This window comes from Remersonia thermophila, chromosome 1 (genome assembly GCF_042764415.1).
Source record: "Remersonia thermophila strain ATCC 22073 chromosome 1, whole genome shotgun sequence".
NCBI classification, from domain to species: domain Eukaryota; kingdom Fungi; phylum Ascomycota; class Sordariomycetes; order Sordariales; family Chaetomiaceae; genus Remersonia; species Remersonia thermophila.
This window is the reverse complement of record NC_092217.1, coordinates 2,039,504-2,061,947: the sequence shown is the minus strand read 5'-3', so window position 1 is coordinate 2,061,947 and position 22,444 is coordinate 2,039,504. Positions and strand designations below refer to the sequence as shown.

General features: G+C 62.5%; 5 protein-coding genes across 5 annotated transcripts; 3 read left to right on the top strand and 2 right to left on the bottom strand.

Moving 5' to 3' along the window:
* Nucleotides 1-840: 840 nt before the first annotated feature.
* VTJ83DRAFT_578 (uncharacterized protein) lies at nt 841-1,531 on the top strand (the record flags this gene model as incomplete). The annotated part of the gene is made up of 2 exons (XM_071012417.1): nt 841-1,037; nt 1,219-1,531. The coding sequence occupies 2 exons, from the start codon at nt 841-843 to the stop codon at nt 1,529-1,531; spliced, it is 510 nt and encodes a 169-aa protein (XP_070869931.1).
* A 622-nt stretch (nt 1,532-2,153) lies between these two features.
* VTJ83DRAFT_577 (uncharacterized protein) lies at nt 2,154-3,598 on the bottom strand (the record flags this gene model as incomplete). Its single annotated transcript, XM_071012406.1, has 5 exons — nt 2,154-2,233; nt 2,300-2,696; nt 2,755-3,290; nt 3,383-3,424; nt 3,544-3,598. The coding sequence occupies 5 exons, from the start codon at nt 3,596-3,598 to the stop codon at nt 2,154-2,156; spliced, it is 1,110 nt and encodes a 369-aa protein (XP_070869930.1).
* A 552-nt stretch (nt 3,599-4,150) lies between these two features.
* Nucleotides 4,151-6,340, top strand: VTJ83DRAFT_576 (uncharacterized protein; the record flags this gene model as incomplete). The annotated part of the gene is made up of 1 exon (XM_071012395.1): nt 4,151-6,340. One exon carries the CDS (start codon nt 4,151-4,153, stop codon nt 6,338-6,340), a length of 2,190 nt encoding a protein of 729 aa, XP_070869929.1.
* Nucleotides 6,341-9,179: 2,839 nt separating this feature from the next.
* Nucleotides 9,180-12,563, top strand: VTJ83DRAFT_575 (uncharacterized protein; the record flags this gene model as incomplete). The annotated part of the gene is made up of 3 exons (XM_071012384.1): nt 9,180-10,043; nt 10,109-10,633; nt 10,737-12,563. The coding sequence occupies 3 exons, from the start codon at nt 9,180-9,182 to the stop codon at nt 12,561-12,563; spliced, it is 3,216 nt and encodes a 1,071-aa protein (XP_070869928.1).
* Nucleotides 12,564-13,661: 1,098 nt separating this feature from the next.
* Nucleotides 13,662-22,257, bottom strand: VTJ83DRAFT_574 (uncharacterized protein; the record flags this gene model as incomplete). Its single annotated transcript, XM_071012373.1, has 3 exons — nt 13,662-15,206; nt 15,507-18,773; nt 18,835-22,257. The coding sequence occupies 3 exons, from the start codon at nt 22,255-22,257 to the stop codon at nt 13,662-13,664; spliced, it is 8,235 nt and encodes a 2,744-aa protein (XP_070869927.1).
* Between the last annotated feature and the right edge of the window lie 187 nt (nt 22,258-22,444).

The following is a 22,444-nucleotide window of genomic DNA, read 5'->3' as shown; positions in this document are numbered from 1 at the left end:
ACAGCTAGGAAGGTGGCCGTCCCAATTGGATGGGACGAACCGGAAGGTTGATATCAGCTCAACTGGGCTGAGAACTGGTGGCCAGGAGTGAGGGGTAAATGAGGGGCACCCAACCCCGGTTTTCCTATGTGACACAGCGCGTGGCCTCTCTCTCTCGCTCTCTCGCTCTCTTTCTCTCGAACTGCCCTTTGTCATGACCGCCGTACCTGAGCCTCGGTGATGTCACCCAAAGAACAACCAACGCAAAACGGGCATCGACTCAGCCCTTGGTTCGAGCAACCCGGGATCTGCGGGTAAACTGCCAGAAATGGAAAATGGGAAAGACAGATGGACGAAAAATGTCCCACCTCCCCCATGTGATCGGAATGAAATTTTGCATCCGCACCTAGCGCGCCCAACCAGGCAAGCCAACCCAGGCTTCAGTCGGTCGCCAGGCAATTGGGAAATCTGGGGCCGAGATCGCGCCGTTTTTCTTCAGCGGTCGCCTTTGCCTCGTGCGAAGGGGAACCAGGGCCAACCCAACCTCCCCCCTTCCTGGGGATGGGGAACCACCTGACCGGGAACTGGGGGTGAGAAAAAGCTGGGGAGAGGGAAAAAAGAGAGACACGCAGAGAGAGAGAGAGAGAGATGCCTAGCCCATGTCCTGTGTCGCATATAACCAGCTTCCCCTCTCTTGTTGTCGGCTCTCAACGTCCCAAAAAAGCATCTCCAACACATACATAGGTATTTATCAATAACAACAACAACAACAACAACCCCACGCACGAGCCGGTGACGTCTACGTCTGAACCCGAGCCACTATAGTATATTATTACATAAACCAAGAAATCAAACCCCGCAATGTCGACCCTCCAGTCCTCGGGCCGCGGTGGCGCCGGTAACATCGTCGACGCCTCCAAGGCGCCCAAGCCCCAGCCCTCGGATCTGCAGACGCCCACCCTCAAGACGTCGGTCGTAACCACCGGTCGCGGCGGCACCGGCAACTTTGCCTCGGGGCTCGACGACGACGAGAAGCGCCGTCGCCAGGACGTTGAGCCGTACGTCGTTTCCCTCTTGCTTTTATTTCCCTCCCCCCCCCCTCCCCTCCCCGCGGCAGCTTGACCCGTCTCCTCGTACCCTGCCAGCCTACGTCATGCAAAACCACCGTCCCCACCGTCACCATAGACAAAAAGCAGCAGCAGCAGCAGCAGCAACAAGCTAACCTTGTCGTCGCCGCAGGGTCGTCCGCCGCGAGGCGCAAAACGCAACGCACATCGGCCGCGGCGGCACGGGCAACGTGGCCCGCCCCGTCACCGCCGGCCTGTCCGAGGAGGAGGCCGCCGCGCTGGCCAAGACGCTGTCGACGGCTTCCGACAAGGGGGCCGCCCTGGACGACAAGACGCTGACCAAGACCAAGACGCCCTCCCCCCCCGCCGACGCCGACGCCGACGAGGCGCTGCAGAAGCAGCGGACGACCGACAGCGCCAACGCACCGGCGCAGGCCCCCGGGTTGCTCGAGAAGGGGCTGAACCTGTTGTTCAGGAAGAAGTGAGAGACAGCTGGGCGCAAAGCGGGGGGAGACAAACGGAACGAACCAGCCGGGGGAACCGAGGAAAGGGTGGATTGGGATGAGAGAGCGAGTGTTGTCCGGCTTGGGTTTGAGTGAGTTGGCGTTGGCGTTGCTTGGCTTTTTTTTCTTTTTCTCGCTATGCTTCTCCTTCACCTTCTTCATGTCCACGACGTCCAGGCATTGCGTTTGGGGATGCCTGACTGGGATACCCAAGGGGCTTTTTGGTTGTTTGCGGGCTATGTGCGCGGGAATGTGGGTTTAGATTTCGGGTTGAGGATAGGGAACATGGGCTCGGTAATTCGGGAATCGGATAGCAATGAAGTCATGACGAAAAAAACATATACCACCAGCAGGTCGTTACGGATCAACTGTTGTTGGTTGATGTCACATGCATGCACGTCACGCCCGTCGGTCGGCTGCTCGCAAGATCAGCGCTCGACCGCTCGCTCCACATTGAGGGGCCCGATGCTTTTTTTTTTTTTTTTTTTTTTTTTTTTTTTTTTTTTTTGCCGCGAACAAGGTTGATTTTGAATCCCTTTTGTATGGTTCCCAAGTACATGTGGTATCATGCCAGTACTCTACGTGCAGACCGACCATCCTCTCGCTACTGAGCATCCTTGGTCTGGCGGTGGATCTCCTCAAAGAAGAACTTCAGGTCATCCGGGTTGACAAACGGGGTAATGCCTAGAGAAGAAAAAATTTGTTAGCTTTCAGCTGTGGACAACCCCAGAGAAGGCAGAGACGACGAACCGTGCCCGAGGTTCACAATCCATCCCTTCTTTCGGCTGGCCCAGCCGAACCCCTTCACCATCTCCGCCACCACCTCGGAGATGGAAGCGTGAGATCCGTAGAGGACGCCGGGATCGGCGTTGCCTTGGAGGACAATGGGGCGATCGCCAACGGTCTTGACGGCCTCGGCGGGGTCGTGAAGCCAGTCAAGGCCGACAATGTTGTAGCCCATGTCGCACGCCGCATCGAGGGCGTACCACGCCCCCTTGGGGAACACGACCATGGGGACGGGCTCCAGGCCCAGCTCCTTGAGCCTCAGAGGCAGATGCTTGGCAATGTACGTCAGGTACGGCTGCGAGAAGCGCTTGAACGACGCGGGCGAGAGCTCGCCGGCCCACGAGTCAAACACTTGGATCAGCTGCCCCGGACATCGTCAGCGACCCTTCCTCCAACGACGCGGCCAAAGGGAGGCTCACCTGGGCTCCGGCCTTGACCTGCAGGGCGAGATACTCGACGCAGAGCTCCGAGATCTTTTGGAGCAACGCCTTGGTCTCGTCGGGGTACTTGTAGATCCACGTCTTGACCTCCTTGAACATCTTGGAGCCGCCGCCCTCGACCATGTAGCAGAAGAGCGTCCAAGGGGCGCCCGAGAAGCCGAACAAGGGCACGCGGCCCTGCAGCTTCTTTCGGGTCAGGGTGATGGCCTTGTAGACGTAGTCGAGCTCCTTGGCGACGTCAACGGGGCGGCGCAGGAGGTCGACGTACTGAGGGTCGGCCGGGCTGCGCAGGGGGTTGGGGAAGTGCGGGCCCTTCTTGTCCACCATTTCGACCACCATGCCCATGGCCTGGGGGATGACGAGGATGTCGGAGAAGATGATGGCGGCGTCGAGGAGGCCGGCGAAGCGCTCAATGGGCTGCAGCGTGAGGGTGGAGGCGACCTCGGGGTCTCGGCAGCACTCGAAGAAATCGCGGCCTCCCTTGGCCTCGTGATACTCGGGGAGGTAGCGACCAGCTACGCCGAGGCAGGCAGAGTCAGCGCTTGAAGCTTCACAGGGTGCCGGGTTGGGAGGGTGGGTGGCACGACGTGGGGCGTGGGCTGCTCACCCTGCCGCATCACCCAGATGGGTGGCCGTTCGACTTGTTGACCTGTGGACTTGCGCGTCAGCCAGAGGGTTGGTCGTCGGCGATCGAGATGAGGCCGAGGGCAAGGAGGGAGAAGAGCATCTCGACGCCGGAAAAGGAAGCCGGCAAGCAAGCCCACTCACCCCATGCCGCCCTCAGGATGAGGTCGTTTTGGAGAGGGGGAAACTCGGCGTCCATGGTTGATGGCAATTGAGAACTCTTGACACCTGAGACGTCAAGGTTCTGATGTGTGATGGTCCTTGGCTAGTCCCGGTCCCCGCCAACTTTCACACCAGTTTCCCGTCGAGTCGCCGCGGGGCAGCCGAGCAGCCGGTGACAGGTGGGGCTCTCTACACGCGCCACATCTGCAAGGGCCCCGATTCCCGTCCACCAGGCCCTCCCCCAACCCCAACCCTTGCCGGCAGAGGCTGACCCTCGCACCAGCCACACGTTGGTGGGGGCGGGGAGGGGGGAGCGCCAAGCACGGCAAGCTTCGACAACCTGGAAGCTCCACCGCGACACAACACCTCACATCCAGCGATTGGAACTGCGCGAAAACCTTTGGCCCTCGCATCACCAGCAACAGCCGCCCAACGCCACCACGCCGATCGGGGCTGGGAACCCCGCCCCCTCCAAGTGACAACGCCGCCCTGCCGCTCCATTCAGCGAATCCTGCCCCTTTCTGGATGGAGTTGGCCACCCCCCCGAAAAGCACAGCTCTGCGGCGCTTCCTCCCCTCGCGCGACGGCCATGACGCCCCCCGTCTCGCAGTGTCGCCGGGCACTCCTCCAACACCACCTTGTCCAGCCAAAAGATGCCCTGTGGATCACCGACGGCCTCCTCGCCAGCGCCTTTGACCGATACTGCCGCGTCTCGCGCACCTGGAACAGGAAGGCGAGCAACGTCCCCGGGCCGCTCGAGAGCCAGCGCCGCCTTGGCCGGAGGCGCGTCGGCGACGCTAGCACCTGGCATTGCCCCCCGACGCCGCCAGCCTGGGCCTTCTTGGTGCCTCTCGACCTGACAAAGTGGACGTGGACGCCGCCTTCGCCACCGTCGACGTTCCGGGCGAGCCGCGAACCACACGACGCCACGACCCAAGGCCCTCTGCTTCCTCTGCTGCCCCGATGGCTGCGACAGCCCGACTCCCCGACAGCTCCCGCGCAGCCCGAGACGAGAATCCCGCCCCGGTCCGCGCCGCCGTCCGCGCCTTTTACAGATGCGACAGACCGCTTTCGGTGGGCGGCCGCGCACGGCGACGACGCAGCCTTGATATCCCACGCCCGCGACTTGCTGCCCACGCTTCGACAAGGCATCGCTCTCGGCGAGATACTTCCGAATGAGCTTGCCGAGTTGATCCAGGAAATTTTCAAAACGCTAGAGTCAAGGCTACGCGGGTCGCCTGCGGACCGCGAGCTCTCTCTGTCCCTTTGCAGGACCGTCCTGAGCGGCCTCGCGGACTCTAGGGTGCTCTCGGCCACGTTGATGGAGGCGCCGTTCTGGGGTGCCATCCTCTCTCACATGGCAAGGCTTCCTGGCGACGATGAGCTGTGCGACCTGTTCGTCGGCGTCATGGAAGCCATGCCAGTTGCGCACCGGTCGCAGGTGGCTGACAGCATCGTGGCGGTCCTCGGCCGCTTCTTTTCGGAATGGAGATGCGCACAGGTTGTTATAAAAGCTCAGGAAACCGGGAACCTTCTTGACATCGTGCTCCATGGCGGCCTGGACGAACCAGAGGCGCTGCCTTCCTGTCTGCGACAGGCCAGGGCCATATCGGCAGCGCTTACCTGCGGCACCCCGGACGAGACGAAAGCACTTTTGCAGGCGGCGCAGGACCTCGCCCGCAGCGAAGCCGCCGCCTGCGCAACGGGCAGGCATGTCCTGCGCTTCAGCTGGCTGCAGGTACTTGCGCAGCAGCCCCATGTCAACCAAGACGTTCTGTTCGAGGCCGCCGCATCCCTCTCGGACCCGTCTCTGAACCCGCAGCCTCTATCCGCCGTTGAGATATCCTCGCTGCTTCTCACCCAGTGGGCGAGCCGCAACTACCTCAAATCTCCTCAGCAGGTCTACCATTCTTACAGGCAGCACCTCGCGGGCCGCGACGAGGCCGCCCTGGCATCGCTGTTCTTGGCCATCTTTGCCCACGGCCACGGCACGGCCAGGAACGGCCTCTACCGCAGCGCGTGGAAGCTGCTGGCGCGGCTGGGGCGGACCGATGCCGCGCTCGAGTCGCTGCAATTCGACGCCGCGACGGCCACGCTTCCCGTGCGCATGCTCGAAGAGCTCGCCGTCACCTCGGACGACCACCGCATGGCCATCCGCCTGCGTGACTTGTGGGCCAGCATCAAAGCGGACGGCCAGCCGCAGTGGTTCCCCGGCGTGTTCGACAAGTACGCCGAGGCCATCGTGTGCGATCCCGAGATCCCCGCCTCGGAGATATGGCGCGTTCTCGACATTGGCAAGATCGAGGAAATTCCCAAGGTCGAGCGCCTGTGGAAAAGCCTCAAGGACGCGGGCCCGGCCTCGCCGGCCCCGCCGTCCTCGCGCGCCGCGATGCGATCGCTGGTGCTGCGCCGCCAGAACCAGGGCGCGTTCGGCGAGCGGCGGGCCGCGGTCGTCGAGAAGGCGGCGCGGGCCTTCATGGAGGCCCCGCACCTGTCGGACCGCGCGGCGCTGCGCCACATGTCCCGGGCCTTTGCCTTCTTGCACGCCGTCCGGGGGCAGGTTCCCGACTTTTTGCTGCGGAACCTGTACCACCTCGTCGCGCGGGACCTGAAGGAGGGGAGGCCCGGGAGGACGAAACGGTTGCTGTGGTTTCTGATGATTGTCGAGCGCCGCCACGGGCTGGAGGTGGCCTGGAAATGCCGGCTGCTTCTGCGGGAGTGGCGGAGGAGGTTGATCATGATTGCCAAGGCCCACGGGATCGATATTCCCAGAAGGTGACGGGCTGGGGGAGGGGAGTACAGGGGAAGGTGAAGCGAGGAAGAGAATGATGAGATGTTTGCGGTGCATAGAGAGAGAGAGAGAGAGAGAGAGAGAGAGGCACACGTGTAGAAGTGACCGGGCCATGGACGCACTGTTTCATCGTATTCCCCCCCAACAGGCCTCCTTCCCATCCGATGCTGCAGTACCTTACCGAAACGACTAGGTTTCTTTTTGTTCAATCCGATGCCGCCCGGCAGTTCTCAGATTAGGTACCGCCCATGACGACCCTACACGCAAACCGCTTCGCCCTCTTTGCCTAGGGTCTCCCAGTCGCCTGCTTCTTCTTGCTCTTGCTCTGGCTCTTGACCTGCCACCGACGTAGGTCAATTCTTGCTCCGTCACACGGGCGGGATGCCAAGTCCCACAGCAGAGCTGGTAGGTCTGGTACACGGAGAAGAAAAGAAAAGAAAAGAAAAAAAAGAGAAGAAAAGAAAAGAAAAGAAAGGGGAAAAAAAGAAAAGAATAAAAGGGGGGATAGGTTTCTAGGGGGATATGGCGCATATACCCCGGGCAAGGTTCCTTCTGTAAAGCACCTGTCGTATCAGCCGGTCAAGATGAGACACCTGTCCGAGCAGGCCCAGGTCCCGTCGTCCTGGCGGGAGGCGCGCAGCCCATGACCGCTACAGTATAGTACCTCAGGCCACCTTGGGTACTTACACAGAACGGGCACCGTGTTTGACATGATACACCACAGGATGAGGCGGCCCTGTCTTGTGCGTCTGTTGGTGCTGCTGCATCGGCCCGGGGTCTCTCCGGCTCGCCGCCACCTCATGGCAGCCCGTGTTGCACCTGGCCTTGGGTTGCTTTTGGAACGGCAGGCTGCCTCCGCGGCTTGGCTTGGAGGAGCGGACCTGAGATTGACCGAATTCGCCTTTGTCTTGGGGGGTAGATGGCGACTGGCAGCGTCCCATGCAGACGGTGGTTGTCATGACCCTTCCGCACCCCACCCGCCAGCCAGGCACAACAGCCCAGACCCGACATTGCAGACCTGGGGACAGGGGCAGCGGGCCTGCCGACAGAGCCAAGCTTTGGCGAGCCAGGGTGGATCGGTACGGACCCCCCCAAGAAAAAGCCAAGCCGCTAGGGACCGGGTGATCGACGCCGCTAAACCTTAACAAACGCACGCCCAATCTGACAGCGTGCTTTACATTCATGCTACCTATAATAATACATAGGTAGGTACATACATAGATGAAGGCTATAGCGAGGCAACCTGTCCGCCACCCAAGGTACTCTGCTTTTTGGCATGTGCGTGCAGCCGAAGAAAATAGCCTGGGTACGGGCCAGAGCAGCCTATGGCTGGTTGGTTCTGTCATTGACGCCATGACGGGACCGGCCCCCGCGCAGCAGGTATCCATCCATACAGGACGTTTGAGGGGACGGGAGTTATACGAGACGCGGCCCGGGCTTCTTCTGCATTGACGGCGGCTGCCCGTTTGGCCCTCCACGTCTCACAAGCGATGCGCCGAGAGCCCGCATGTGCTGGGCATGCGCTGTCGAGAAGGCACGGGTGGAAGTTCCATGACCGCCAAAGCAGCCCAGGTGCCCAGGTCCATGGACCTACACAGGAAAGGTTTCTCATGAAGGAAGGCTGTTTTGCACCAGCCCTTCTCGGCGACCCTGTCAGCTCGGGCCGAAGGGAACCTGCAGCACCCAGCTCAAGGGGAGGGAAAGCAGGAAAAAGGTGACGGCGATGCTGCTGCATAGACGAGGTTGGATGCCAGGGGTGCCAGCCATGAATGGTAACGTTGCAGTATAACGGTTACCTCATGCGCCCACAGGAGGCTGGCATTCGGAGCGATGAAACGAAGGAAGACAAATGGTCGATGGCCCATGGTTCAGGAAAGGGGGTCCGGGGGTAGCACCGCAGTCCATGCAGCACGCCCGACTGACGGAAGAACCTGGAAGCTCGGCGGAAGCGGATCGGGAATGCACGAGGCTAATGGTTCCGGGTTGATCCAGGTCCTGGAGGCCTGGGGGGCCAGAGCCACCTCATCTCGCCCTGGAAGATTGTGCCCGGGGGGGCGGGGCAGCGGATGCATCATGACTTCCCCCGGGATTCGATATATGACAGGCAGCAACCATGTCAAACTTGGAAAGCACGAGGACAAGGAGCACGAGGGAGAACAATGGAAGACAGAAGAGGAAAGAAGCTCAGGTGATTGAGAAGGCAGGCAGTCGTGGACTCGGAAAGCGAAACCCAAGGTGGACGGTCCAAGTTCTTGATGTTTCGGTTTTCCCGAGGTTGAAGAGAGCAAACAAGAAAGCTACACAAGCTCAGGTCGGATCCGGATACCTAGCCTGCCTTCCAGGTCGGTTCACCCAGCTGGTCCCCAACGCAGGCCTGTACACGGAAGAAGTGGTGTGCATGCCGGGGTGAGAAGCCAACGTCCGGATGGCAAAGGATGGGCCACAGAAAACCCGCGGCATCAAGAGATTCCGGCTCGAGCTCGACAAGGGACGCCGAAGGGGATGCCACAGCAAAGAGGAAACAGACTGGACGCAGCAGGCCCGTCTGCTGCACCGACGTCTTGGCTTGCATCCGATAGACATGTCTGCCGCCTCCATCGCCGGCCTGGCCTCGCCGGGTGGCCGGAACCCTGCGCCCGACGACGCTTCAATCCTCCAAGCCCAAGGTCCCCGAGGACAGACCGAAGCGAGGAAGTACGCTTCGGTTTTATAAACACGCTTCTTGCGCTCACACGGGCTCCCGGCCTTGCGTGACACTCCTGGTTCACGTTTCACCAGCGGCACACGACGGACCACCCTGTGCGGTTTTCATCTCGCCTTCCCAGCCATGGCCGCAAACCATTTCAGACGCCCTGATATGTCGGCCCCCAGTTGCTGGCCGCCTCTGACAGCCCTAGGCCATCCGCTCCACGGGGACCTGTCTCCCTACACCATAGGCACAGCACTCAGCTTGGCTACCATGCCGCCTTATTCAAGTCCCGCGGAGGCGCCCGCGGACGCAGCCTCGTTAGGAGACCAGGGGCCACCGAGACCGACTTCGCACCAGCCGGCCGGCGCACCGTCTGGCGCACTATCTGGCGCCGATGCGGGGGGGCCTAGCGATGACCGCGGCAGAACGCAGAACAACCGCTGCGACCACCATCGCCAACGTTCCTTGGGGCCGGGCCCTCCAGCCGACGAGGCTCCCACGCCCGTCGCCCAGAAGCCCATTCGCCGCAGGATGCGCATGATCACGTCCTGTCTGGAGTGTCGACGCCGCAAGCTCAAGTGCGAGAAGAAGCAGCCGTGTCACAACTGCAAGCGGTTTCAGCGAGACTGCGTCTACCTCGGCCCCAACCTCGACGAGGCCAGCCAGCAGCGCCTGACCGAGATCAAAGAGAAGGTCGGGTCGCTCGAGCGTCAGCTGGAGCGGGATGTGGCCAAGGGCGCCCGAGCCAACCGCAACCGCAACCGCAACCGCAGCCCTGATGGCGACCCTTCCAACAACCAGTCGCGCCGCTTCATGGCCGATGACCCGGAAGGCGAGGACCAAGAGCTCCAGATGACACCCTTGGTTGCTCTCGATCTTACCTACGACAACGGTTCGGACGGCAACGGCACGGATGACCTCATCGACCTGGGGATCCGCATCGGCAAGATGCGAATCACCGAGCGCATCGGAGGGCTCAACAGGCCGCGCATCTCCGAGGAGGTGCTTTCTCGATACCGTCACCCCTGACGAGTTGGTTCTGGGCAGCTAACATGCACCGCGCACAGATCCAAGCCGGCCTTGCCGAAACCCAAGCACACCTGAACACCGGCTCGTTGGTCGTCGGCTCGGAGAACCTCCTAGACGCCCCAGATCTCCCCGACTTTCTCAAGCCCGGAGGATCCTATCTACCTCCTAGCAGCGGCTTCTTCTTCGGCCAGTTCGACCAGCCGCCGTCCTTCATGTATCTGCTGCCGCCTTCAGCGCTGGCCCATCCGCTGATGCGTCGATACTTCGAAGCCGTCCACCCCATCGCCCGGTGCGTCCACCGCCCATCCTTGGAGGGAGCGTACGCGTCCTTCTGGGACGATGTGAGGCAGAACGTTGAGCCACGCGCCTCGATCCAAACCGTTGTGTTTGCGGCATGGTTTAGCGCCGCCGTCACCGTTGATGACGCATTCTGCCGCGAACACCACTGCGACAAGACGCAGCTCGTTCTCCAGATGAAGCTTGGCACAGAGGTAGCCCTGAGCAAGGCAAACTTTCTGAGGACAACGCGCTTTGAGACGCTCCAGGGCTTCGTCATGTACTTGGTAGGGCTGGACCCCTCCGGACGGGCTGGCGCTCATCCGCCTTGAAGACGCCGCCCGGCGGACGAACCACGGACACCCCAGAGCTGACGAGCTTTGTGACCAGCTGCCCCTATGCAGGGATGAGGTATCAAGAGGCCACTCCGTTCTTGTCGGCGCCGCCATCCGCATGGCCGAATGCATGGGCTTACACCGCGACGGCTCGGCGTACGGCCTCAGTCCGCTCGAGATACAGGTCCGACGTCTGGTCTGGCACCAGCTGTGCTTCCTCGACATACGCACTTGCGAGGCACAAGGCCCGAGACCGGCCATCCGTCGCGAGGATTACGATACCCTGATGCCCCTGAACTGCAAAGAAGCCGACCTCACCCCCCAAACTGCCGTGTGGCCGGACGCGGCGGGGACGTGGACCTCGGCCCTCCTGTCCATCATGCGCTTCGAGATCAACGAGATGATGCGCAACATCTGGACCGATCGCAGAAAGCTGGAGCTCCGCAAGACGACCCTCACGGCCATGCTTACCAAGGTTGAGAACTTCCGCAAGCGCATGTTGGGACGCTACGACCGCCTGCTCGACGAGAGCGTGCCCATCCAGAAGTACGCCAGGCTGGTCATGCAGCTCCTCATCTTCCGCCTCCACGTTATGGTGTTGCACCCGTACCACGCCAACGCGGCAAATCCCTTGCCCGAAAAGCTCAACGGCCTCCTCGTGACCAGCGGCGTCTTGATCATCGAGATTGCCATCCGCCTCGAGACGAACCCTCTGTTCAGGGACTGGACCTGGTACCTCGGCGCCTACCAGCAGTACCAGATCGCGCTGTTGCTGGCCACCGAGGTTTACTACAGGCCCGCCCACCGCGAGGCGGAGCGCATATGGCCGTGTCTCGATTGGGTGTTCCATCTCGACCCCAACGCCCCTCGAGAAACGAAAATCCTGCAGATTCTCACCGAGGTCGCGAGCAAGACAAGCGTGTACATGGGCCTGCGCAAGGTTCGCGCCCCAACTACCATCAGCCGAGCCGTGCCCGACAGGCAGGCCGTCAAAGGCTCCCCTCCGGCACCGACGGCAGAGCCGCTCCCTCGTCCCGGCCAGACTCAGCGAGCACCGCAACAGCAGCATCGGCAGCGGCGACAACAGCCCCTTTCGGCTCTTCAGCCTGGGCCTGGCGTGATGTCTGGGATCAAAACAGAGCATGCGATCTCCCCGCTGCCCATACCGCCGGCCCTTTCGCCAGGCGCTCGACCGTCTCTGACGCCGCTCAACGAGTTCATCCCCTCCCATTTCGCTCAGCCCTCCGTTGAGATGGGAACGACAGTGATGATGCAGCCTCCCCACTTATGCACTAGCGCACCGCAGCAGCAACAAGAACAAGAACGTTTTGTGCCGCAGCATCCCTTAGGCTTCACGCCGCAACCGTCGGCGCAGCCACTGTATCAACATGCGGTGTTTTCGGGAGTGGCTGACGGTGAGGCGCTTTGGAGTCTGCCCCCGCGCCATACAGCACCGGGGAGCCCTGATAATAGTAGCGACGGGGGGAGCATGGACGGCCAGGCACATCATCATCACGGGGGCATGGCGGCAGCAACAAGACCGGGGACTGCCGTTGGCATCGGCATCGGCATTGGCGCTGGTGCTGGTGCTGGCGCTGGTGCCGGGGTGCTGGGAGGGCAGCAACAGCAGCAACAGCAGCAGCACCAGCAACATCAACAACAAGAGCAAGCTGGGGCGATGGGCCTGATGCAAGAGCTTGACTGGGTGAGTTTCTATCTGTGTCTTGTTGTCTCGGGACTCGGTCCAGCGCTAAAGGTTAGCGGCCCGGCGCAACGAGTCCCTCCCATCCCAGCCACCCTTTTATTCTCTCTCTTCAGCGGGCGGCTGCGTTTTGCTATCTCAAAGAAGGCTTGTTTCACACTCACTAACGGATCGGCTTGACCAAAAAAAAAAAAAAAAAAAGGAGGCATTGCATGCGTTGTTCCCCACGGACCCACAGACGGGCCAGCTGAGCTTTGACTCGTTTACCGGCCTGGGTATGCTGACCGGGCCGGGTCCGTGGCATGGTTCATGAGCTAGCTTTTCAGAGGCATGAAGTGAGGGTGTGCTGAAGGGCCGGAGCTGAAAGACAGGGAAGTGCGTACGATTTCGGCCCAGACAGGCAAACCTTTCGCTATCCTGGCGACTACTGTCACCTCGGTCAGTCTGAATTATTTATTTATTTATTTATTTTTTTTTTTTTTGGGGGGGGGGGGGGCGAGGATGGATAATCTGCGTATGGTGTGTGGGCGTTTTTGAAAGAGACGGCGTGTGCGGGATCCAAGGGAGTTTGCCATGATGAGACATAACTAGGCCAGATCAGTCCAGAGAAGGGAATGCCGATGATACGTTGACCGCCACATGTTGTCTCATGCACAAAAAGAAAAAAAAAGAAAAAAAAGTACCTTTTTGGAACGCCACCGGCATGGAGAGTCCGAGAGAGGCGACAAAGGAAATCACTCGTCACCAAACCACAGATGACAATGTTAGGTTTGTAGAGGGTATTCATAACGCTGTATTTGTGCCGTCTAGTAGTAGATGATGCAGTTGCGGGTCATAAGTCATCATAGCATCTCCTTTCTCTAAGATTTCCCGAAACCAACCCTCAAGAGATTACACCATCGAGGCCAAAAAAAAAAACAAAAAAAAACAAAAGAAGAAACAGGCAAACGATCAATCAACACCCAAAACTCCTCCTTGCTTCCAGCCCTAATCAAAAAGAAAATAAAAAAAAAAAAAAAAAACGGGGAGATTAAAACCAAGACAACAAAAGTGGCTCGTCTCGTCATGAAGATGAAAAGAGAGAAGAAATGATGAAAAATATGGAGAGAGAGAGAGAGAGAGAGAAAGGGAGGGAGTAGAGATCAGCCTGTCCTGTGTAGTGGTTTCCAGACTCCTTTCCATGCCCGCGTCATGACTTTTTTTTTTTTTTTCCTTGTCCGTTTGTTCGTGTCCTCATGCCATCATCATTGCTTATTCAGCCCATGCCGTTTCCCGTCTTCAGAGGTAACCGCCGGAGCTCCCCATGCTCATGTCGCTAATCTCGCCGCCGCGGAGGCTGCCCTGATTGGAGTGGGGGCTCTTTTCGCCGCTGCCGACGCTCCTGGCCTCGAGGCTGGCGCCGCCCGCGTCCGAGACGGGCGTCAAGAGCCTTCCCGGGCCTTCCTTGCCGCCGCCCCGGGAGCGCCGGAGGCTCCCGCGCTCCGTGCCGGCCACCAGGACCTGGGCCGGGGTGACGACGATTTCGTCGTCGCCGCGGCCCTGGTCGTCGCCCTTGCGCAGGACGAGGGGGAAGAGCACGACGCGGACCGTGGCGCAGGCGGCCTCGAGCGCCTCGTTGGACATGTCGGAGACCTTGCTGGCCTCGTTCATGAGGGCGGCGTTGAACGAGACGGTCTCGGTCAGCTCGCCGGCGTCGTCGTACTCGGGCTGCAAGGGCGGGAGCATCATGTACTCGGCGCGCTGGCAGCGCATCTCGATGGCCAGGTCGACGGCCTCGCGGACCACGCGGCGGAGCTGGGAGTGGACCTGCTCCTCGAGGTGGGAGGGAGGGGGCAGCACCTTGGAGAGGGTGTCGAGGATGGCCTGGACGACGGCCTCGGTGTCCTGGTCGCGCTGGCGCTTGAAGGCCGGGCGGCGCGAGAGGAGGGTGAGCGTGACGGCGCGCCACTGGCGGACGGCGTGGGGCGGGCCGACGTCGGCGAGCTGCTTCTCGAGGTGCTTGAGCTTCTGGCGCTGCTCGCGGTCCATGCCGAAGAGGTAGCGGGTAAAGACGAATTCCCAGATCATGGCCATGGTGACGCTCATGAGGACGTCGCGGCGGCGGACGCGGTCGCGGAGGTACGTGTCGACGTTGGTGCCGTCGAGGACGGCGTTGTCGAGGCGGTCAATCAGCCTCTCGTCGTTGAGCTCCGAGGTGAGGCGGCAGGAGCGCATGTCGCTGAACTTGGAGAAGCGGAGGACCCATTGCTGGACGTGGGCGAAGAGCTGCTGGCAGCGGTGGTCAAAGTAGTCGATGTCGCGCGCGTCGAGGAAGTCGTGCTCGCCCGGGCCGGCGCGGGCCTGCTCGAGGATCTGCTGCTGGAGCTCGCGGATCTCGGCGGCCGAGGCTTCGAGCTGCTGGCGCAGGCGGGCAATCTCGGCGTCCTTGTCGCGGAGGGCCCGGGCGTGGTCGGCGTCGAGGCGGCGCAGCTCGTCGCTGTGCTTGACGGCGAGGGTCGAGGTGGAGCTGCGAAGGCCTTCGTTGGTCTGCTTCAGGCGGTCGATGACGTCGCTGGCCTCCTTGAGCATGCGGCGCAGCGTGTCGATCTCGGCGTCGCGCTCGGCGAGGACGCTGATGGGGACGCTGCGGTGCGACATGGCGGCGGACGACGATGAGGACTCGGGTTGGGCGTAGGCGCGGGCTTCGATGAGGGCGCGGTTTTCGGCCATTAGCTGTTCGACGCGGGCCTCGAGCTCGAGAACTTGCAGGCTTTGACGGCGGCGCATGCTGTGTGGGCGGGTGGGTGACCGCGGCGAGCCGATTCGGCCTTCGCCATAGCCATCCTACGGAGGGGGGAAAAAAGAGAGGTTAGCCGGAGCGGACGAGGGGGAGGGGGGCATGAAACGGAAGGGTAGCGAAGGAAAATCGAATACCGGGCGGGGGAACGGGTGACGGGTGGAGAAAGAGATCATCCGGAAGGGTAGACAATGCAACCTCAGACAGACGAGGACCACACCACCCAAGGATTTCAATGGAAGCCGTCGTGGTGAAGCGAGCGGGCAGGGGCAGGATGGAGGGAAACGGTTTTGTTGGAGAAAGAAGAAAGGCGAAAAGAAAAAAAAAAATCAAGGAAAATCACTTACGTAGACGTCGGCCATGTCCTTGGCGCTGGCACGGACGCGGCCTTCATTAGCGACGGGCGTCGGGGGGGGGAGGATGGGTTGCGTGGGTGCTTGTGCGGGTGGTGCTTGTGCGGGTGCTTGTGCTTGTTGGGTTGCAGCAGATGCGAGATTTGGTGCTGCTGGTGCTGCTGTTGCCGGTGGTGGTGGTGGTGGTGGTGGTGGCGGCGGTGGTGCATTGGGCGGTGAGGACAAGGAGGAGGCGGAGGAAGAGGAGGGCGAGGACGACGACGAGGAAGACGCGGCAGCGCCCAACGGACCCGCTCCCGTTGCAACGGCATCTCGTGCAACGCTGGCTGCCACGGCTACCGTTTCCATGCCTGGGCCCCCGCCTGGGCCCCCGGCGGTGGCTGGGGCCGAGAAGGCTCGGGTTCCGTTTCCTGCCCTTTCGAGCTCCCTCGCCTTGGCGGCCAGGTCTCGTTGGCTGTGGCTCAGAGACACGGACCTCAGGTCCCCGCTCACGCGCTTGTTCATTCGCCGGAGCGGGGGGGCCGGCTGGGGCAGGGGAGGCGTGACGGTGCCGTTGCTGCTGACGGCGCCACCGCCAAGGCCGCTGCCAGCGGCGACGGGGGCTGCCGGCGTGCCTGACCGTCCGAAAAGCGGGGAGCCTGGGCTGTCAGGCCGCATCGCCAGCAGGGGCCCCACGACGAGGTCCGGCGGGCGGAGCCGGGCCACGCTGGTATTGGCTGCGATGACCCCGGCCCCCGGCGGGCTGCTGTGCTCGGCTGCGCGGCACCCAAACGACGCTGGGGCCACAGGGCCGCCGGTGCGCTTCTTGGCCATGACGTGCTGCAGTTGCTGCTGCAGCCTCGCCTCCTGCTTTTCTGGTTCGGGCGTCGGCCCCGGCGGTGAGGGTTCTTGGAATCGGGGAGACTCGCGTCCAACCACCGCGCCCCGGTGGAACACCGTTCGTTCCCGAACCAGGGCCCGGTGCGCGCTCAGGATCGGCGGCGACGGCGACGTCAGCGGCGGCATGGGCGAGATGGTTTGGTCTCGAGGTGTGAGCGCCCGGGGCCGCTCGTTCTCCAGCGACTCGCGGAGATGCACCCCGCTGTCGCGAAACGGCTCGGGCGTTTCCGTGGGCGTTCTTGCCAGCAGCATCGCCGCCTTGGTCGTGGGCGATCCCGATGCGAACCCGCTGTCTCGATCTTGTTCTTGCTGCTGCTGCTGCTGCTGCTGTTGCTGGCGTGTAGGGTGCTGTGGCTCCTCGTTCTCCTCGTCCTCCTCGTCCTCCCCAAGCTCCTCCGGCACCGGGGCCAGGCTGGTATGCGACCGCAGGAACTGGGAAAACCTAGCCACCGACAGCGGCGGCAGCCTCACCGGCGCGTCCGGGTCAGCCACCGGCAGCTCCTCGCCCTCCCTGGCATCGTCCTTGCTTTTTTCCACGGTGGCGTCCCGCGTCTCGAACACGTCCTCGTCCGCAATGTCTTCCGGGAACGAAAACGCCCGCTGCACAGGCTTCGGCGATGGCGATCGGGCTTCCCGCCTCTCCTTCGTTTCCTCCCCGCTTGTGTCTTTCTTGGCCGTCCACGGCTCCCGGAGCGACCTGGGAATGGTCTCAGAATCCATGCGCCCCAGCGGGGCTCCTCCACCGATGCTGCGAGTCGACGACGACGACGACGACGACGAGGATGCTGCTGACGAGCCCTGGTTTTCGTGAGCCTCCTGTTGGTGAACCGGCGCCTCTTGCTCCGGGCCCCTCTCCTCAGCCGCTGCTTCGTCTTGTTGTTCCACCTCCACGTGGGCCGCCTCCCTCTCCGGCTGAGCATCTTCCCCCTTCTCCGCCTCCACCAGTCTCGCCCCGCCCTCCGTGACCGTCTCGGCGACAGCGACCCTGTCGTCCTCGACGCCAAGATCCGGCTCCATGTCATGCTCCTTCAACGAAACGCCCCCAGGGCCCCCCAGCTCGTGAATCTCGCTCTCCTTTCTTTGTAGCTCCTGCACCAGCGTCTCAACGCCCGTAGTCTCCGCATCCTCCCAGTTCTCCCTGTTCTCCTCACCGACAGGCGCCTCGTGCGTCACCTTGTCGCTGCTCAAGATCGTCTGCTCGCCGAGGCTGGCCACCTTGCTCGGGCTTGCCGCTTCTACGTGGCCGAGCTGCCTCGTCATCTCCTCGATCGCCTCAGTGAGGGACTCCTGCGTCTCCATGGGCGACAAGAGCTTGGGCGACGGCGCGTCCTCCGGGTACGGCTCCGGCGGGTTGTGTATCAGGCCAAACCCGACGCTCGATGTCGTTCTCCTCACCAGCCGCGGGACCGGAGGCGCATCGTTGTCAGCAGGAACGCTCGCTGTCTCGGCCAAGGCCGTTTGGCTGCCTGGCTTAGGCTCTGCCAGGGTCGAAGCAGCCATCTCATCTGCGGCCTCGGCCGTCTTGTTCACAGGCTCGGCCTCCTCCTCCTCCTCCTCCTCCTCCTCCTCCTCCTCCTCCTCCTCCTTGACCGTCCCGTCCGAGGCGTTTGCGTAGGCGGCCTCATCTTCGATCGCATGAGCGGTTGTTTCCCAAGTCGCCGGAGTGTTTTGATCGTCTTGAGACGGTGCCGGAAGAGCGCGGGAGTTGTCCGGTGCGTCCGGGCTGGATTCGCCAATGGCCGCAGCAGCGGGCTCATCCGTAACGGATGGAAATGACGGCTCGGCACGCTCCTCGGCGGCTTGGGAACAAACTGCGGGTTCCATGATGGATGGGGGAACGGGCTCTGGAGCAGCCACGTCCGCCTCCTCCGTGGCGGAGGGCACCTCAGGCGCGGGCTGGGCCTCGACCGGCACAGGAGCTTCCCTCGTCTCGGGAGTTGGGACCTCGGCGCTCTCCGCGATTGTTCGCTCAACAGGTTCCGGAGCGGGGTCCAACGGGACGACCTCTTGGATGGGAGGGGCGACGACGACTTCGGTGACAACAGAAGTGGTTTCATCCAGGGTTGAGGTCGTGGGTGTGCCGAGCTGAACAACCTCGGTCGTTTCGGCCGAAGTGGCATCGATAGCGACGGTCGTGGTTTCTTGGACGTCGACAGAGCTGGACGGCGGCTGATGGTCCTCGGCAGCAGCGGCTGGCCGAGGCTCCCCGCCACCCACAACGGTCTGAACAGCTTCCAGGACAGCAGGCTGGGCATCAACGGCGGGAACATCGACAGCCTGAGGGGCCCCCTGGTCCGGTGACGCCTCGGGTTCTTGGTGCTCAGCGATGCCAGCCATCACGAGGCTCGGCTCTTCGGCCGCGATGGTCACCGTAACGGCCGGCTGTTGTCGATCCATCAGCATCAGACAATAAGCATCGTCAACGGGACAAGACAAGACTCACCGGTTCTGACTCGGCAGACGCCTGTTCTGGGACTTGGCTGGGGTCTGCCTGAGTGTTCTTCACGGGTTGAACCGCTTCCTGTGCGGCAAGAGGCTTCTCTTCAGCGGTGGGTGCTGATCCGTGGGGCTGAGCCTCTGACGGGGACGGCTCCGAAACACACCGAGCCGGCTCGACCGCCACGTCTTCTGTTTGCTGAAGCCCGGCAGCGCCGGCCTCGTCGGGGACTGGAGTGTCAGGCTCGGCCAAGGGAGATTCATTTGAGACTGCGAGAAGGCCTTGAGCGGCGGCGTCGGCCGGAGGATTTTCGTTTTCGGGGGCTGCCGTCTGAGGAATGGGTCCCGCCGAGGGGACTTCTTCAGCGACGAAGGTAAGGATTTCAGGGGTCGGCTCCGACACGGACGCCTTCTTACCCTTCTTTTTCTTGACTGCAGAGCTACCATCATCGTCGACTGGGGGGTCCGGAAGCGACCCTGGAGATGGCTCGGCGAGTGAGTGTTCCGAGGGCGCTTGTGCAGCAGACGGCGCTTCTGATGACGGTGGGACATCTGCTCCTGGCTCCTGGGCGACTCGCGCATCGTCGAGGACCGGCGCCTCAGGAGCGGGCACAGCCTTGTCCGAGATGGGAACGGGCGCCGGCTCGTCCGCATCCGGAACCGGTTCTTGAGCGATCGCTTCCACGGGAGCAGGAGCATCAGGGTCGGCCCCAGACGACTCTTCTACCGAATCCGCTTTCCCGCCCTTCTTCCCTTTCTTGGCCGAAGGTTCGGTAGCCTGCTCGGGCTGCGTTTTAGGCATGATCTCAAGTGCTGCCGGAGCATCTTCGATGGTGGCTTCCGGTGGCGTGGTGGTGGACTCAACGGCAGGCTCCTCCGCAAGAACCGGTTCCTCAGGGTTGGATGCAGGCTCCTCCTCCGGGGGTGACGGTTCGACCGCTGGAGCGGGCTCCTCAGCAGCGGGCGTGGCAGGCTCCGGTTCAGCAGGCGCAACCGCAGAAGCTGCGAGCTGCGAGGTTTCATCGGGAGCCGAGCGCGTTGCCTCCTGAGTAACGGGCGTGGGGATGGTTTCTTTCTCCTCTTGGACGGTAACGCTGGATTCTTGCACGGGAGCGAGAATGGTTTCCTCCACGGGCACGCTAGGTTCCTCCGCGATGATGGCTTCGGCCACGGTGACTTCGGGAACGGGCTCGGACAGCACGTCGGGAACAGGCGCGCTTGGGACGTCGGGAATGGGCGCGCTGGGGACGTCTGGGATAGGATCGCCCAGCTGCACCCCCGTGTCACGGCTGCTTGGTTCTTCAGCCACGTCTGCGGCGGAGACGGTTTCGGCATCGGTGGGAGGGGCCGGCTGCTCTTCAGAAGCCGGCAGAGTGACTCCTGCAGGAGCAGGTTCAACCCCAGGCTCGGGCTCAACAGCCTTGGGGCCCTCGGAGGTTGGCGGATCTTGAAACTCCTCTCTCGCCTTCTCTGCCAGGTCGACAGGGTCCGGAACGGCCACTGACGGAACAGCCTCGACGACAGGCGTCATGTCTGAATCTAGAGGGCTGGCAGGGGACGACATTTCTTCGGTTGCAGCAGCAGCCGGCTCGGCAGGCGTTGTTTCGTTCAGAGCCTCGGATTCGGCTTCCGGTTCTGCAGCAACCGCGCCGTTCTTGTTCTTTTCGCTCTCCTTCTCCATGACAGGAGCCTCGTGTGTCTCCTCAGCCGACGCGTCTTGTTGCACAGAGTCGGTTTGCAGCGGAGCTTCTCTGGGCTTGGAGATGTCGTCCACCGGCCGCATGGATGTCTCCGCGGCCACGATTTGGCCAGGTTCCGGGAGAGGCTCCGCGCCTGATTCGGGCTCTTGGGCGGATTCCGGGGAGGAAACCTCTCCAGCCAGGGCGGGTTTTTCTGTCGGTAGCGGAACGCCAGGCTCTGGGGCCGTCACGTCACGCACTGGTTCCGCTGCAGAGGCGGGCATCACGGGCGGCGCTGGTTCCTCGACCGGCGCAGGCTCTTCGATCGCAGGAGCTGGCGCGTCCTCGGCCGCCGGAACTGATGATACCTCTGTGACCGCAGGGACAGGCGCCTCAACAGAAGAAACCTGGGACTCGGTCTCGGCCTGCTCTTCTCTGGCCGCTTTCCTCGCCCTCCTTTTGCTCTTCTTCAACGTCTTGGCTGGGGCTGCGTCTGCGGTAGATTCTTGAGCTCCGGCGACAACAACCCGGGGAATTGTCTGAGGCTCCTGGGTGAGTTCCGCGATGGTCGCATTGGAGGGCGGCTCGACAACCTGCCTGCTGGATGGCTGCGCATCCTTCTCGCCGACCACAGCCTTGTCGTGGCTCTCCTCAGGCACATCGCCAACGCTAGCCTCGGCGCGCTCCTCAACGCCGTCCGGCTCGCTACTTGGCCACGGCTCGCCCAAGGCTGACGAGGCCGTCCTGCGCAACTTCTTCTCCTTCTTCCTACCAGTCGCCTTCTTGAGCGAGTAAGCGGCCTGGACGGCGGTGACGGCAGCTCTGAGACCGATCCTGCTGGTGGCTGCACCAAGACCAACCGCGGCAAGAGAGCTAACACCGCGAGGAGAGGTCAAGGGCTGCGACGACAATGACGACGATGGCGATAACGGACGGTCCTCGGTACTGGCCACTTCGGTCCGCTGGTCGTCATCGTCCAGCGGCTCAGGGTCCTGCTCTTGGTTCTGCTGCTGAGGCTTGGCATCATGGGCCGACAAAGGCGAGCGCCCGTCGCTCTCAGTGCAATCGGACGGCTCCGTCTCCTCTTCAACGGTGCTGAGCTGCTTGATCATGCGCTCAGCACGGCGGCTGGGGGAGGGATAAGGGTCATCATCGTCCTCTCGGGTCAGCAGCTGGAGGTTGCGCGGGGACAAGACGGAACGATCCCCCAAGGAAGAGACGTCGGGGAGCGGCCGTTTCTCCAGGGACCCGAGGGGCCATGGATCGGCGTCGGTTGTCTTGGACTTCTTCCTCGTCTTTGTCTTGTGGAGGAGGCTATGGTGAGATCGCTCCTCAACCAACAGCATGTCCCCGGATGGTCCTGGGTCGGAGCGCTGGAGGTGTTCCGGGCTAGAAGGCGAAGCGAGATCCTGCAGGACAGGCGACGACACGGCGGGGCGGCTGTCGGCAGCGTCGGGATCACGGTCCGCGGTGAGATCAGGATGTGCCCGAGAAGCGGTCTCACTCGTGGTTGCTTGGGCCGCGGTGTCGGGCTGGGCTGAGGGCGGAGGGGACACATCGGCGGCGGCAGCGGGGGATGTGAGCGGCTCGGGAGCCTCCTCGGCGTGATGGTCCAGGCCAGGACTCTCGCGATGGGCCTTGCCTTCAGCCTTCTTGCTTTGATGCTCAACTGGCGGAGAAGGTGGTGTAGGTGCCCCGAGGCTGGGCTCCTGGTGGGCGTGCGGCCCCCCGGCGGCTGGGGCGCCTGTCATTGGCTCGCCCTCCGCTGTGGCCGCACCACTTGTCAGTGAGCCAGTGGTGCTGTCGGCGGCACGCAGTGGGGCCGTGGTTGCATCCGATGCCGCCTGCAGCGCTGCTGTGTCACCTTGCGCTCTGAGACAGCGGGACGCTACCGGGCTCAAGGCGCCTTCTGGGGACGTGTCTAGCACAGATCTACTC